Raw genomic sequence first — 15120 nt, 5'->3', positions numbered from 1 at the left:
AAAAATTAACTATGAGTGCTGGTGCATGTCTGTAGTCCCAGCTACTGGGGAGGCTGAGGCAGGATGGCTTGAGTCCAGGAATTTGAGGCTGAGGCAGTGAGCTGTGACTGAGTTACTGCATGCTATCCTGGGCCACAGAGTGAGACCCTGTGTTAAAAAAAAAAATAATACAATAAAAAGAAGAAATAAGAATAATGGCAGGTGATGCCACTGTGGAGACCTCCACACAGGCAGCATAGGGACAAGAAGCCCATGTCATGCCAAGAGGCTCGAGGTCACACAGCCAGATGGGGGTAGGGCCCACATGTGAATCCTGAGTCTTAGTAGCTGGTGAGGCCAAGAGGCTTGGCCAGCAAGGCCCCACTTCCACCCTCCCACTCCCACCTCCGTCGGAGCAGCTTGGGCATCAGACTTCCTTTAAAAGAAGGTTCTGCTGCTACACGAGAGTGCAAAAGTACCTGCACTGTACTGGACTGTCTAGCAGAAATCTCAGGCGGAACATAGCTGATCAAAGCGCTCAGCTGGGATTTTGCGAGAATATGACTGAGAAAGCAAACAAGCTATATCGTACGTTTGATTTGACAAACAAAGTGCCAAAGCTTCTATGGTGGGTTCTGCAAAGTCAGGGAGCTCAGGGCCGTGCCTTCCACCTGCAGTGGAGCCAGGCCTGGCTGCTGAGCTGCGGGGGGCTGGGTGGGGCGGGATTCCCAGGGGTGAGTGACCTCCTTCTTGCATCAGTCTTGTTTCTTCAAGGCCTCCCGGGTACCCAACTGTTAGTCCCTGGTTATCTTCTTGAATGTGGCCTTTCTGATAGACAGACCTTCTCTAACTTAGAGACATTCTAGAAACACAGTATGAAGCAAAAGAGGCTTTTTGAAAAATGGCCAGTTACACAGATAACCACTCCCCAGATGTGGGATTTTAGTTTCCCCCGAGTCCCTGACAGGTTGCTACAGTGGTGGCATCCCTGAGCAGAACAAGGAGAAATCGCAGAATCTCATCGTTTCACTCGGGGTGGGTACGAGAAGAACCATCCGACTTGAAAAGTCAGCATCATTCAGGAGTGTCTTACAGAATACGGCTATTGTTAAGTATAGTAGGTCTAACGGACTAAGGGCAGTTACTATTAAGTGAAGCTCAGTAAATGAAAAATTAGAATTTCCAAAGGGCCTTAATCACACCAGTATGGCTATAAACAGATATTCTTCACTATGCAAGATCCAGAAGTTAAAGGACTTCTCCTTTCATGTGCTTTTGGAATGAGAAAGTTACTAATTTCAAACTGAATATGCCTTAGAAATTTGGAGAGAAAAAAATTATTTTGATTTTTTTTTTGGCCGAAGGAGATTGAATATAGAATATTTTAATTAGGAGACTCTGCATGAGTAGCTTTCACTCCTCAAGCCCAGCTCTAGCAGGAAGCATGTGCTAGCATGCGTCTTTCTTATTCCAGGGGAATATCAGCGACCCCCGCTAAGAGGGCGTATGTTGGGAAATAGTTTTCATCAGTGCTGAGAGATGTGCACCAAGACAGAGAAGGCCACACTCTGACTGTCAAAGAGTCTGGTGAACTGCTTGCTGCCTGGGACCCAGGTCTAGCGTGTGGCAAGGGCCTGGGGCCGAGCCAAATAACCCCACGAGGGAACTGAAGTCAGAGCTCCGGCCTTGGCAAAGCACACGCCAATGCGCTCAGCTGCTCCCAGGGACCACAGACTGAGTGGCCCCTGTGTTGGGCCTCTCGCCCAGGCCCAGGCTTGTCAGGCGTGCTCGTAACTTCCTGCTAAAGCACATGCCAGGTCCCTCTCCCCTGCCATCCCCCTACTTCTTCATGTGGCCACCTCCTACCCATCCTTCTAGGGCCAACTCAAATGCCACCTCTTCTAGGAAGCCACGCCGGACGTGCCTAGGCAGAATATTTTATGACTGGTTCTATAAAAACATACGCCCTGCCCTGGGTGGCGTCTTTCTCTGTGCATATGCCATCTCTCTCTCTAACTCCCAGCACTAAACGCAAGGGCTGAGCGACATCTTTGCATCCCTAACACGTCGTTTGCTCGCTGACCCAAATAGTAACTCGCTGAATGTTGTTGAAGCAAGGAAAGAATTACTCAGCAAAGCCGTAATCCGCTCCCCCTCTTTCTTTTTCTTTTCTGAAAACAAATGTGATATTTATAGTATTGAACTCACAGCTTTTAAATCTTTTCAGAGTTTTCCTATGATATTTGGCCTAATTGAGGCCTTTTCTGAAACATGGCCAATTTGGAGTCATGAAAAAAATGAGAGCAACGTGGAAAAGTGGCAGAGAGATGAACAGAGGTTGTTAAAAGGACTGGCACAGACACTGGAGGAAAGAACGTGGAGGGTGTCTCAGGAGAGGACAAGGATGGCAGAAGAGGAGGGGTGCAGGATGAAGTGCATGGCTCACCATGCCCCGAGTGCACCTTGGGAGGAACAGGCCCCGAGACAGAGCCTCGGCTAGCACCTTCGTGTGTGACACACGTCAGCACAACACGCCCACGCGCTTCTGACTTGAGGAAGTGCTGCCCCCTCCCGAGTCCCGGGCTCACCTGTGCCATGGGAGCAGGCGGGCTCTGCAGGATGGTCTGGGGCAGCAGCTGCTGTGTGAGGTCACAGGTCGACGGGGAAGGCAGAGGAGCCTGGGGAAGAAAAAGGGGCCCCATTAACCCTGCTTCTGGCCGCCCCAGGGGTGCGGGGATGCTCTTGCTTGGTTGGCCAGGTTGTCTGGCTTAAAGGAGGCCCTTCTGCACGAGGGTGAAGACTTCTAGAAGGCACAGGGAGCCGTTCCTGGCTGCACTGCCAGCATGTGCATGCGGTCAGAGCGGACACACAGCTGGTACCGGTGGCCTTTGAACCACGCGGGGTCCACGATTCCTCCCCACCACGGGGTGCTCTGCACGGCCGCTGCTACCTGCCCAAGCTGGTGGCTGCGCTCCACGCCCCTTCCCTGCCTCCTGTTCCAGACTCTAGCTGAGGTGGGTTTGGTTGCTCTTCTCCCTTCTCCCAAATGGATGAATTCCCAGCAGGGCCACCCCGCAGTGAGAATGGGGTGCACCCACAGCCAGGGTGGCTCCTGCATGCCCTTATCCTTTGTGCTTGCTGCTAACGGTGATGCGTGTCTGTGCCCATGAACTCATCCAGGCGGTGAGGACTGGGGCAGTTTCACCAGCCTCCACCTGGAAGCTCTGGAGAGAGTCCGGGGAAGCCAGCGGAGTCACATCCTGGCTGCGTGATCCCTAGGGGCGGTGGCGGTGGGGAGAAGACCATGTGCATAGACAAGAAGAGGAACCCTCAGCATCGTGGGCTACTGGAGTTTTTACAAGAAAAGTGGAAGGAACCTTCTGAAGTTATTCCCAAACTGCTCCAATCCTTAAAGGGCTATAAAGAGCAGCTCGGATGGAAAGTGTCACCCAGGACAGCATTGGCAGGAGAAGAAACAGGGGACCTTGTTCTGAGTGAGAATTCCCAGGCGTGGGGCTGACCAGAGCTGGCCCGGGCTGTCCTGTGTCTCCCTGAATGGCTGGGAGGAAATGGAAGAAGTCGGGCCACCACTGTGGCCACCGTCACCAGGTTGCACTGACAGGAAGGATTCTGGATGCAGGACAGTCCCAACTTACAAGTGCACCTCGAGGTGCCTATAGAGGGGGAAAGTAGTCCTGGTCATGTTCTATTGGGAAAAAAAAGTGTCACCCGTGCTCCTCAAGCAGGGTGTGCATAACCTTCACGGTGACGGCCAGAGGAAGGTGGCTCATTCACTCCATCTCACGGTGTCAATGAGGATGGTGGCAGGTGTCTGGCAACTATCTGGATGTAGCCCTTAAAATTCCTGGACATTTCTCCCAGCTAGGACTGGAGGTCTATGTCCCTCTCAATGGGTGATCTGTGATGGCTTTGACCCAGAGGTATGGCAGGGCTGACACTCTGTGACTTCCAAGGCTAAGTCACCAAAGGCCATACAGCCCCTGCCTGGCCCTCGTGGAATCCAGCTGCCACGCCAAGGGGCAGCCCAAGGCTTGGAGAGGCCCACACACGTCCACGCTGGATGGCCTCGGCCGAGCCCCGTCTTCAGCAACCCCAGCCCGGGTGCCAGACATTCACATGCAGGCACCATTTGGGATGTGGACTGTCTGGCCTGGGCCCACGAGGCCCCCAACACCAAGGGGCGCAGCAGAGCTGTCCTGACTGTGCCCTTTCTGAATTCCTGACCCAGACTCCATGGACAAGACAAATGATGGTTGCTTTATGCCTCTCAGTTACGTGTGGTTCGGACACGGCAATAGATGACCACAGCGTTGGACGTCAACGACTTCACATACAGTCCGTGTGTTTTCTAAGAGGCCAGTCGTTCCCTGACATTCTGGAAGGGTCTGGCACACAGCAGGGCCATTGGCTGATACATGCAGAGGTACATTTTTGTTGACATTAAGCTTCTCGAACATTTTCACTGGCATGAAATAGGATTCAAGATGGTAAAGGGGTCCTAACCATGTACCCCAGAGGCCCCAGGATGGCAGGTTTGTGTTTTATCTTTAAAATTCACTTGGATTCTGTACCCTGTGGATATACATCCATGTTAATTTTGTCATAAAAATGTTTAAAATTAGCTGCCAATTAAATTACTTAACTTCCCACCCCCATCTGCCACCCCACACTCTCAATCCTTAAGTAAAGCTGATTCTCCGGGAAGAGGCAGCAGGTTGCTCGTGCTTTGCAGCCCCCGCCACACTGTGGCGTACCCCTGTCGAGAAGTTTGGGGTCACACACATACCGGCATCGTGGCTGCCTGGCTGAGCCCGGGCATGGGTAACTCTTGGGGCAGGGTGGCCGATCTTGGCAAAGCCGGGGTGCTGGCCTCAGCCATCAGCTTGGTCGGAGTGGCTATAAGAAAGCAATGAGTTACCTTCCTGACTCGCACACACTTACCAGCTCTCCCATCCAAAGAGGGGGACGGTGACTAGGATGTGCACAGCACAGAGCTTCGCTGGAACCTCTGACGAAGGAAGCCCACCAGGGGTGGAGGTGCTTTATCTGAGCCACAAAACCCCAGCCTGGGAGCAGGGAGAAGACACCACAAACAATCCCGGGCCTTCATCGCCACCGCTTGGTCCAACCACCTGCCTGCTCAAACACCTTTCCAGAGCTACCTGATCTGTGTGCCCACTACTTCATGTCTCTACTGGATGCTGTAATGGAGGTGCCAGAGTGTAGACAGGTGACCGGCAGGTGGGAAGTTAGTGGGAAAGGAAATGAGGGGTGTGAACGGCACAAGTTCTGTGTTGGAGGCATGGACTGCCCTGCGTCGACTCAGGCCCGGGGCCCTCGAGGGACTCTGTGCCCGCTGGCCTGGTGGGGAACCCCCATCCCACTCCCCATCCACGGAATCGCACTCACAGGTGGGTTCAGACGGGGCTGTGTGCGAGGACTTGTGGGAACTCCTTGAGGACGCCGACGGTGAATGGCTGGCGTTGACGGAGGTGCCCACGTCAAGTGGGTTAAAGTGCTGCTGAGGTTCCAGGCCTGAGCCCTTGTCCTGAAACAGGCACACACATCTGCGTTTCAGCATCAGGATGATGTGAATGCATGGCCGTGACTTTGGTTCTAAATGCATATTAATAGACACATTTGGAAGCCGTTGAGACACACAGCACAGCTACCTGGGGACAATTCCAAGCATACTTGGGCGGAGTCTACACACATACGTGCCATCTAGAAGTCACTGAGAGGAGTGTAGCCTGTCAGCAGTATTTATCACACTTTCTCACCTTTTATTTTGATTTTTGTAGATTTTTAACAACTGACTTTGCCTTTTACTATTTCCATAAAATTGTCACTCACCACTCAGCACCTCGGCTTTCCAAGAAGAGGGAAAAGTCAGGTTCTAGAAATGAGGCTGCTGTTGGCATTGGACTGTGAACTCATGCCATGGAGCAGACGCCTCTGTACCTTTCTGGGTCACTTCCCACATCGCCTCCCTTGCAGCCTCGGTGCCGCAGAGTGGAGGGTGTGCAAAGGGCCTGTGGTTGCCTATCTTCCAACCTCTGGCTCCGACTGACCCTGGCTCCCGGGGTGTCTGTGCCTCAAATGCAGCATGATGACAAAGCAACTGTCACTGGTGGACCCTGAGGGATCATCTTTCCGTCCTCCATGGCTTAGAGGCCATAGGATATTTTTAAGGCAAAAAAGAAAATATGGTGTGACCACCCTCCTGAGCTTTCTCCTACCTCGTCTTAGAAGGATGGGAATTGCCAGTGTCCCCTGGGCTGCACTATGGCCCACAGTCTGGGGTTTGAAATTCTGTGCACGTGTGTCTAAGTGGCTCCAGGGAGGGTGGACACTGTGTGTGTGCAGACAGGTTAGGAGTGACTGACACGTGACCTACAGACCTCTGTGCTGCATAGAATGACCAGCTGTGTTTATATGTGCCGGGGTCAAGGTCATTGTGGGACTTGGCTGCTCAGTCAAGTCTCCCTCAGGCCAGGCCCCTCAGAGTGGGGTTCCTTGGCCACGGCTGTTGGCAAATTATTAATATATATTCCCAGTCAGCAGGGAAACAAGCCTAGCAAGTATAAGTGATAAGAAACTTCTGTAGCCACTGACATCTCTGCACATCACACTTGTGCATGGGAACCTGCACTTTACAAACACAGTCGGTGACAGATCTGGAACTAAAAAGACAAACTGGTATACCACCATAGGAGCTTTGACTGTAAAGGGGTTTCTTAACCCGGCACCCAAGACTGTATTTGTGTGCTCGCACACACACGTGTTTCTATGGGAAGATGCTCTGCAGGGCTCAGGACTCCCCGAGGATCAGGAGCCTCGGTGATGAATTTCTGATGGATGATATGCTTTACGCCCGTTCTTCAGCCATGATGTATGGCATGTCCAACACCTGCCTATTAACAGCTTAATTCCGTCCTCTCACATGATACATGATGTATTAGGTGGCAGAGCTGGGTAATAAACACTTCCATAAACAACGACAGCTGTGTCCTATCAGTGTGCTTGGTGATGAATCACCATATAATGTCCCACCGTGTTGCACGCCAGCCGGGGAGGCTCTGCAAAGACACCGCTGCTCTCTGATCTCTCCTTCCTCCCAGTGTGGTCCTCAGGGGCTGAGAGATGCTTTTGTTTGACCACAGACAGGCTAAGGCTGAACCACTGCTGCTAGAGGAGTTAGCTACGCACCCAAGTGCACCCCAGAGCTAGAACTCACAGAGCTGGGTTAGAAACAGCCTCGGTGGTCCAAGACTCTGGATTCTAGCTCCCTGGACACCCTGGAACTTGAACTTCATCAATTCTAAGGGGCAGCCCCCTCTCATTTGAACATATCTGCAACTGAGATGTGTCCCTCTACTGATGAAAAGAAATCCTTATTTCACGAATCAATTGGCAGCATTTTCTTTCTTAGTGGGAGATAAAAATCATGGTGGAGCTTCCAGTCGACAGCTTCTTAGCTATGATGAACGACAACAACACTTCCTCCTTTTCTTGTTTTCTCCTTTTTTTTTCCTTCCAACATCTGTGTCTGCTTTAAGAACGAGCTCTGAGGAATAGGGCTCTGGTCTACTTGCAGATGGTCGCCAAGATTGTCTCGTGTTGTCTGACAAACCGGGGGAAGCCTGGGCGGGCAGAGAGGACCCGAGGGCTCAGGGCAGGGAAGGAAGGGGGTAATGGGCTTTGTGTCTCTTCACAGTAGTGCCCCCCGACACACAGCTGGCTCCAAGACCCCGGTCACCCAATAGAAAGTGCACCTTCCTGGGGACACGGAGAGCGTGTCGGGCATTCTCTGCCCACAGGGTGCCTGAGTCTCAGAGGCAGTGCCGTGGCCCTGAGGCTAAGGCCGGGAATCATTCCACGCCTCAGCAGGTGTTGGAATAACTCCCAGCTCTGTGTCTGCGGGGGAGGGAGATGCAAAGTGGACTTACTGTATCATCCTTGTAAAACTGCAAAGCTGCCGGACGGACGATGCTTTGAGTCCCAAGGCTGTTTCTAACCCAGCTCTGAGAATTCTAGCTCTGGGGTGCACTTGGGTGCGTAGCTAACTCCTCTGTATTAGCTACGCCTCCTCTAAAGGACGAGGACAATGACAGTGCCCGCCTCACAGGACTGTCGTGAGGGGCAGATAAGCAGATGCTCAAGAAACACTCTGAACCCCACGGGGGCGGAACGAGAGCTCAGTCCACAGAACCTGCTCTGGGTGTCTCATTACTGTTTTCAGCGTGACTGCTCTGGGGAGGTTCTAGCCAGCCAGTGTGTGCCTTTATCCTCCTGGTGGGGTGCGGGGTGGAAGGGCATCCCTACCTTTAGTGCTGAGGGGTGGATGGCCTCCGACGGCGGGTCTTCCAACGCCAGCTCCTGCCTCCTCTCCACCCGGACGTCCGCGTAACTGCTCAGGGAATTAAGAGGCCACAGTGGAGGAGGGACATTCCAGGTGACAATGCCAGAACAAGCTTCGAGAAACATCGAGGTTCTCTGCATAACACCCACCCCAGAACAGTCGGCAGAGAGGAGCCCGGTCTCTTACTCGTCTGAATGAGTTTCATTCCCTGCCTAAATTCCACCGGAGGGATTTCTAATATTACATTCAACATATTTTTTATTTCCAGGATGTTTTTATTCCTCTCTCCTTTCCTATTCTTTCTACTCCTCTGAAATCTCCAATTGTAATGTCTTTAAAAACACATTTTCGTCTCCGGGATGAGCTTCCGCCTTTAAATAATTAGAAAAGCCTTTCTTAAAACCTGCTCAGTCTGGACTGTGCATATGGAAGAGTGACACAAAACTTTGTAGTAATTACATTTCTCAGAAAGTTTCCTCTCAGGCGAGCCCAGAACCAGCCAGGCTCAGACCACTGATGAGCCTACACAAGCCCACGTTTTCAACAGCGTGGGTAAATCTACTCAACGCGGTGACCCGCTATGCCCATGCCCTGTTTGTGCAGGGAGGGCTCGGGAATGACATAGCTCTTGGGCCTCCGGAATGCTTGTCACCTTATTTTATTTTTTTTTTTTTGAGACAGAGTCTCGCTTTGTTGCCCAGGCTAGAGTGAGTGCTGTGGCATCAGCCTAGCTCACAGCAACCTCAAACTCCTGGGCTCAAACGATCCTCCTGCCTCAGCCTTCCGAGTAGCTGGGACTACAGGCATGCACCACCATGCCCGGCTAATTTTTTCTATATATATTAGTTGGCCAATTAATTTCTTTCTATTTATAGTAGAGACGGGGTCTCGCTCTTGCTCAGGCTGGTTTCGAACTCCTGACCTCGAGCAATCCGCCGCCTCAGCCTCCCTGAGTGCTAAGATCACAGGCGTGAGCCACCGCGCCCAGCCCCTTGTCATCTTATTTATTCTCTCTGTCCCCTCCCGCCTTTCTCTGAGAGTTTCTTTCTAGGATTTGGGAGGTGGAAGATGGAGGGGAAGAGCCGGGGAGGGTGGAGACTGAGGAAGGAGGTGTGGTCGATATTGGACTTCCCTGGGGTGAAGGGTACCCTGACAGAGCCCAGCCGGCCGGTGGCAGTGAGACAGTGACACTTAATCTCTGCTCTGAAGGGTGAATAGTCATGAATTAGGCGAGTGGAGGTGCAAATGTGGACCACAGAGCATGGCCACAGAGTCCCAGACCACTGGCTGCGTCAAGTCCTTCAGCGTGGGCAGCAGTGGTTGAAACGGGACCACGGCCGCTGGCCGAGGAAAACCAGCATTTCTCCTGTCCCGAATACTAAAGAAGAGTGACTGACTTGGTGACTGCGTGTCTGTATGGGGCTGTGTGCAGTATCTGTCTGTCCACATCGGTCTGTTATGTACGCACACAGTCATGCGCTGTATAATGACGTCTCAGTCCTGCACAACAGTGGTCCCATAAGATCACAACACTGTGTTTTACTGCAGCTTTTCTGTGTTTTCAGATATGTTTAGATCTACAAATCCTTACCACTGTGTCTCAACTGCCTATGGTACTGAGTGCAGTACCAGGCCATACGGGTTTGCAGCCCGGCAACAACAGGCTATACTAGGAGTGTGGTGGACCGTACCATCTAGGTGTGTGTATGTACACTCCATGGTGTGTGCACAATGACGAAATCAAGTGACACTGATTGCAAAGATGAAATGCCATCCCTCGAACCTTCCTTTCTTTGCTCTTTCTTAAAGGCTCTTCTCTAGACCAGCTTAAAACTGATTTATGTTATTAAAGTTTCTGTAGTGGGGCAGAGAGGAAGACTTTTCTCCTCCACCTCCGGGCCGTGGCCCGGCAAGGCTGGGTCTATGAGACGCTGGCCGTGCTGCTCACCTGCCCTGGGCTGAGGCTCCCTGAGGCCACCAAGGACCAGGGGGGACCCGCTGCCACCGGCAGCCCGGCTGTTTTTCCCAGCACTGCCTCAGTTGCCAGCAGGGGTTTTTAAAGCATTAAAAATAAAGGGGAGTGTGTGTTTGAGTTATTTAGAGGCGAAATTTAAATTTTCTTCTCAAAGCAGCAACAAGGGACGGCTGGGGGATGGATGGAGAAGAGGGAAAATATGCAAGTAGGTCAGTGAAGCAGTAACTTACTAAGCAATACCCTGGCAGCCTGCGAGCGTCCGGGAGGCTTTCACAGGGGCCCGGCTGCATGCTTGAAAGCAGTCTCAGCCCCGGGCGGACAGGGCCGCGTGTACCTGGAGGGCAGCTGAGCTCCGGGAATTGTGCTGTTAAGTGTATGTTGAGGACAGTCCGGGCTTGATCCCCAGAAACTGGCAACACCCGAGGCAGCTGCTGCTCTGGCTCGGCCGGCAGGGGCCTCGGCACCCCTCCCACGCGCGGCAAGGATGCAGCCCGCACCTGCCGCCTGCCCACACGCACCTGACCACCGAGTGTGTGCACACGATGAACTCGGGCTTGGAGTTCCACTGGTGGTAGGTGATGTAGTAGTGAGTCTGCAGCCAGATCCACTGCTGGCCTTTGGTCAGGAACCGGTAGCAACACGACTTCCCTTTGCCAAACTGCATCACTGTTGGTAGGAAATGGATTGTGCATCTAACAAATGTTAACACGGATGTCATCTTTTTTCTAACACAAGCGTTTAAAAAGACAATACCAACATGGCTTATTTCCCTGGTCGCACTGTATTTTAAGGGACTGTCAGGATCGTGGTAAACTATAATGAATTCTTAAATGATAGAAGAGTGATTCACATATTTTCCCAAATGCTCAAAAGCATAAAAAGAAAATCTTCAAATAAAGGCAGATATGCAAAGACTTTCAAACTGGAGGTTTAATTAAAAAGAGGCCCAGGTTTTCCTGGTGTTCATCTTCCCACTGCAGGTGGAGCTGTTTTGGGGGCTGCAGGCACCAAGCCCAGGAGGGAGCACCCAGACACAGGGAGAACTGGACCCCAAACAGACCACCAGTGACCTCTGGACAGACTCTGTGGCTGTCAGAGGGCAGGTCATGTTGAGTCTACACAGGTCTCAAATACAGAGTCTGGTACGTTTGGCACCACTCCAGGCCTCCCTGGCCCCAGAGCTGCCTGGAGCCCCTTCAAGTTACGTCTGGTGGTTCCTCATGGGCATCTGGAACAAAACGGATGCTGACGGTGTATTAGCCTGGACAGGGCAGAAAGCTGGGCCATGCATCTGAAGAAGAAGAACAATTTGGGAATTTGACACCTCTTTAGTCAAATGGTCAAGATCAATCTAACTAGGAAACTAAACCTAACAAAAGGAGCCACTGACTCTGCAGAGGAAAGATGCCCAGCAGAGCAAGGGTGTGGGCTCAAGAGAGCAAGAACATCTTTCTTGCCCAGCCACGGGGCGAGCCTTTCAAATGCTGGATGTAATTCTTCAACCCAAGTGGCTTTTCTCTGTTAGAAGAGTCAGAAGCAACGAAAGGTGTAAACCAGTCGTGATTCTCAAATTTTAACGTGCTCACGAGTCACTCGGGGATCTTGTTAAAATGCACACTGTGATTCAGCAGACCTGATTCTACCATGGGGGGAGGATTGGGAGGGGAGCTGAGATTCTGCAAGTCCAGCAGACTCCCCGGGGGTCCGATGCAGCTGGTCCTGGGATTGCACTCTGAGGATGGAGTTTTAAAAATGAGCCTAAAATTACAGCGGCCGATCCAGATGGAACTCAAGCCTGTTCTTCCTTCAACAAGAACAGCATGGAAGAGAAAGTTCCAATGGGTATCACAGACAAGGCATCTGTTAAAGTGCAATGTTACTGGTCAATTCGTGTATCGGGATCCACAGGTCGATGTTACTACAAATGTTCCTGTTCAAAGCTAAAAGTTGGCACTGAAAATATGGCTTAATTTTGGCTCCTCTTGCTAAGCGAGAGATGGAACAAATGCATAATTCTCACTGCCCTACTTTTATAAGTCCTAATCCCATGTTGGCCAATGTGTTCCCCTCTCCTGTGGCAGAGAGCCTTCCATGACAGGTCCCAACAGCTGTGTGAGGGGCCTCCTGACCGCCCCAATATCCTGTGCACACCCCCGTCCTTGCACCGACAACATCCTACCAAGCCACCTATTTCTGGCTTTCCCAGCAGATCCTGCCCTGCAGGGCCGCAAGAAGATGCCCACCACCTTCACGTGCCTGCCAGGCCCAGCTCAGAATCTGGCCTGTCCTTGGTGACCAGTACATGTCTGCTGACAAAAGAACAGTCATGTCAATTCAGTATTTTGTCTTTGAAACGTACTGCATAACTTAAAACAAACAAACAAAAATTCCTGGCATTGTCTTATTTCTTAATTAGGATTAAATAGTGTGCCTATCTGGGTGATACCCGGAAGGTGCTGGGGTTTGGGGCAAAGTCAATTCCGGGTTAAGCCACAACATGAGGGTAAATGCAGACAAGGGCCTAAAAGATGTCTCTAGATCTTTTAGGCAGAGAAAACCAAGTTCCCCACCTCAAAGACGAAGGAGGCAACGAGAAGAGTTCTGGAGGCCCAGAGCCCTGCGGTCCGGCCCCCGGGGAGTGAGGCCAGGGCCCCCACACCAGAGGTACTCACAGTGCTGGTGGCACCTGGCCAGGAGCTCCAGGTCATCGATGTGGTAGTAGTCATAGCCCGAGGTCCCCAGCACTTCGAAGGGCAGGTATCCTATGATTGGAGGGGCTCTGCACAAGGACCAGGGGCATTTGTCAGCGGACAGGACACACAAGGCAGGGCTCACCATGGTGGCTGTACCTTTCAAGTGGGCAGGGTACGGTCTGCACGTTGAGGCCTCACATTTCAAGGACGAGGGGAGGAAAATAACTTTGCAGCAGTCAAAACCAGGGAGGCTGTGTTTTCCGAAGGCTCAACTCTTTTTCTGGCAGCAAGATAGTGCCTTCCCTTGGGATAACCCAGCCCAAATAATAATAAACTTTATTACTACTGGATAATGAAAAGCAGCGATAGATCGGGTCGGCCCAACACCAAAGTGCAATAAAAAATTAAAGGGCGGGGAGAGGAGATCTTTAGTTCTTAAACTGTGAATAATGTTACAAAACAAAGAATAAAAATTGGGCTACAGGATCAAAGGGTGTTGAAAGAAAAAAGATGAGAGGTTTCTCTGACATCTGCTCCTGCCTTACTGGGGGCTGGGAAAGCCCGGAGCAGGGACTAGTCCAAAGATGCCTCCAGACTAAGGCATCCGGCCCACGCACAGAGCGTTTTCACACACGGGGCACATGCAGTCAAAGGGCCACCACCTCCCCCCTGGCTGGGGACGACCTTCCTGGTGCCAGAGGACCCTTCTCCTTCTACAGACCAGGCCTGACTTTCTCTCCCAAGGAGAGCCTGGCTCCTTCAAACAACACTTGAGAAGGACCCAACCCAAATATGTTTTTCTTTTCACAAACCTGTGATCCAGAAATAAAAATTTCCATTCCAAGCTATGCCTTGAAGTGAATTCCTCTAAAGGTTCGTCAACTATGCACATTTCCTGTATTGGAAGGGAAGAAAAAAAAGAAAGAAAGAAAAAAAAAAAAACGTTGCTTGGGGTGCCAGATGCTCACCCTGGGTTTGTTCAGAAGGAACGCATGGTGGGTAACAGAAGTTAAAATTGTTTCGAGCAAGTCTCCAAGTCATGTTGGACTGAAACTCATCATCTGTAGCTAATTTCGGTATTAGCCGATACTAAATTTATTTCACAAGCTGGGGAAAAAATACCCAGGAGCCAAAATGTCACACCAGCCCTTCCCATTATCGAGAAGTGTGGTAAACATGTGGCGAATGGCTTTTCATCTGAATTTGAATTACTCATTTAACTCAACGTGCACGCCATACATGTTAAGGCCATCACGGATGAGAAAATACACACAGACCCTTGACTTTCGGACACCGGCTCTCACCCCTTCCTGCCCTGAGTGGCGGTGACACTGGCGTGAGAGGTGGGAAGATCTACAGAGTCATCAAATGGCATCTCTGCGGGCTGACTAGCAACTGATGTCCCCATCAAACAAAACAGCTTGCGGGAAACCGGGTAGGGGAAGGGCACGTGTGCAGACAGACACCAGACATTTTAGGTTTTCAAAGCTGGTGACAACCTCACCGTGATTTTATCCTCTTTCATAAAGGCAATTAATTCCACGTCCCCAAATGTGACTCAATCGTAACAGCTCCCTGCAAAGAACCATCTCTCATCAAAGGTACTTGCCTTTAAGAACTGCGGTGTTGCCAGGCGCACGGTGGCGATGAAGCAGACCTCCTTTCCTAGCGGCACCCGGCAAGGTCTCGAAAGGGTGCTGTCGAAGCCGTTACAGGAGGGGCTAGGCACTGAGGGGTGGGGGAGAAGAAGGCACACAGGTTAGCCCCACCTGGTGACAGCAGCCAACCCCTACCTGGAACTTACTGTAAGCCAAGCACTGCACCCGGGGCTTTAGGCACAGTATGTTACCTCATTTCCTTCTTACAACAATCAGATGAGGTAGGTACTACTATTAGACCCATTGCACAGATGAGAAAACTGAGGCACAGAGTGAAGGAACTTGCACGCAGCCAAACAGCTTGCTGGAGCCAGAGCTGGGACTCGAGTTCACGCTGGGAACTGATACACTGCACCGCCTGTAACTTCCACAGCTCATTGTGCTGCAAAATGAGAAGACAGCCTCGTTCTGCATTAAGGGTCCAAATATTCC

General features: G+C 51.5%; 1 protein-coding gene across 1 annotated transcript in view; it reads right to left on the bottom strand.

The window, feature by feature from the left end:
* The window catches only part of NPAS2 (neuronal PAS domain protein 2), a 182538-nt gene that overhangs the window by 13681 nt on the left and 153737 nt on the right, over window positions 1-15120 (bottom strand). The window contains exons 8-15 of the mRNA XM_012740460.2: window positions 14640-14758; window positions 13843-13925; window positions 13010-13116; window positions 10856-11003; window positions 8326-8410; window positions 5410-5548; window positions 4787-4896; window positions 2568-2657 (exon numbers count right to left, since the gene is read on the bottom strand). Of these exons, the coding sequence (XP_012595914.2) occupies window positions 2568-2657; window positions 4787-4896; window positions 5410-5548; window positions 8326-8410; window positions 10856-11003; window positions 13010-13116; window positions 13843-13925; window positions 14640-14758 (881 nt within the window). The remainder of the gene's footprint in view (window positions 1-2567; window positions 2658-4786; window positions 4897-5409; window positions 5549-8325; window positions 8411-10855; window positions 11004-13009; window positions 13117-13842; window positions 13926-14639; window positions 14759-15120) is intronic.

Source organism: Microcebus murinus, chromosome 3, assembly GCF_040939455.1.
Source record: "Microcebus murinus isolate Inina chromosome 3, M.murinus_Inina_mat1.0, whole genome shotgun sequence".
Taxonomy (NCBI): domain Eukaryota; kingdom Metazoa; phylum Chordata; class Mammalia; order Primates; family Cheirogaleidae; genus Microcebus; species Microcebus murinus.
The sequence above is the reverse complement of the archived record's forward strand: the minus strand, read 5'-3'. Positions and strand labels throughout refer to the sequence as shown.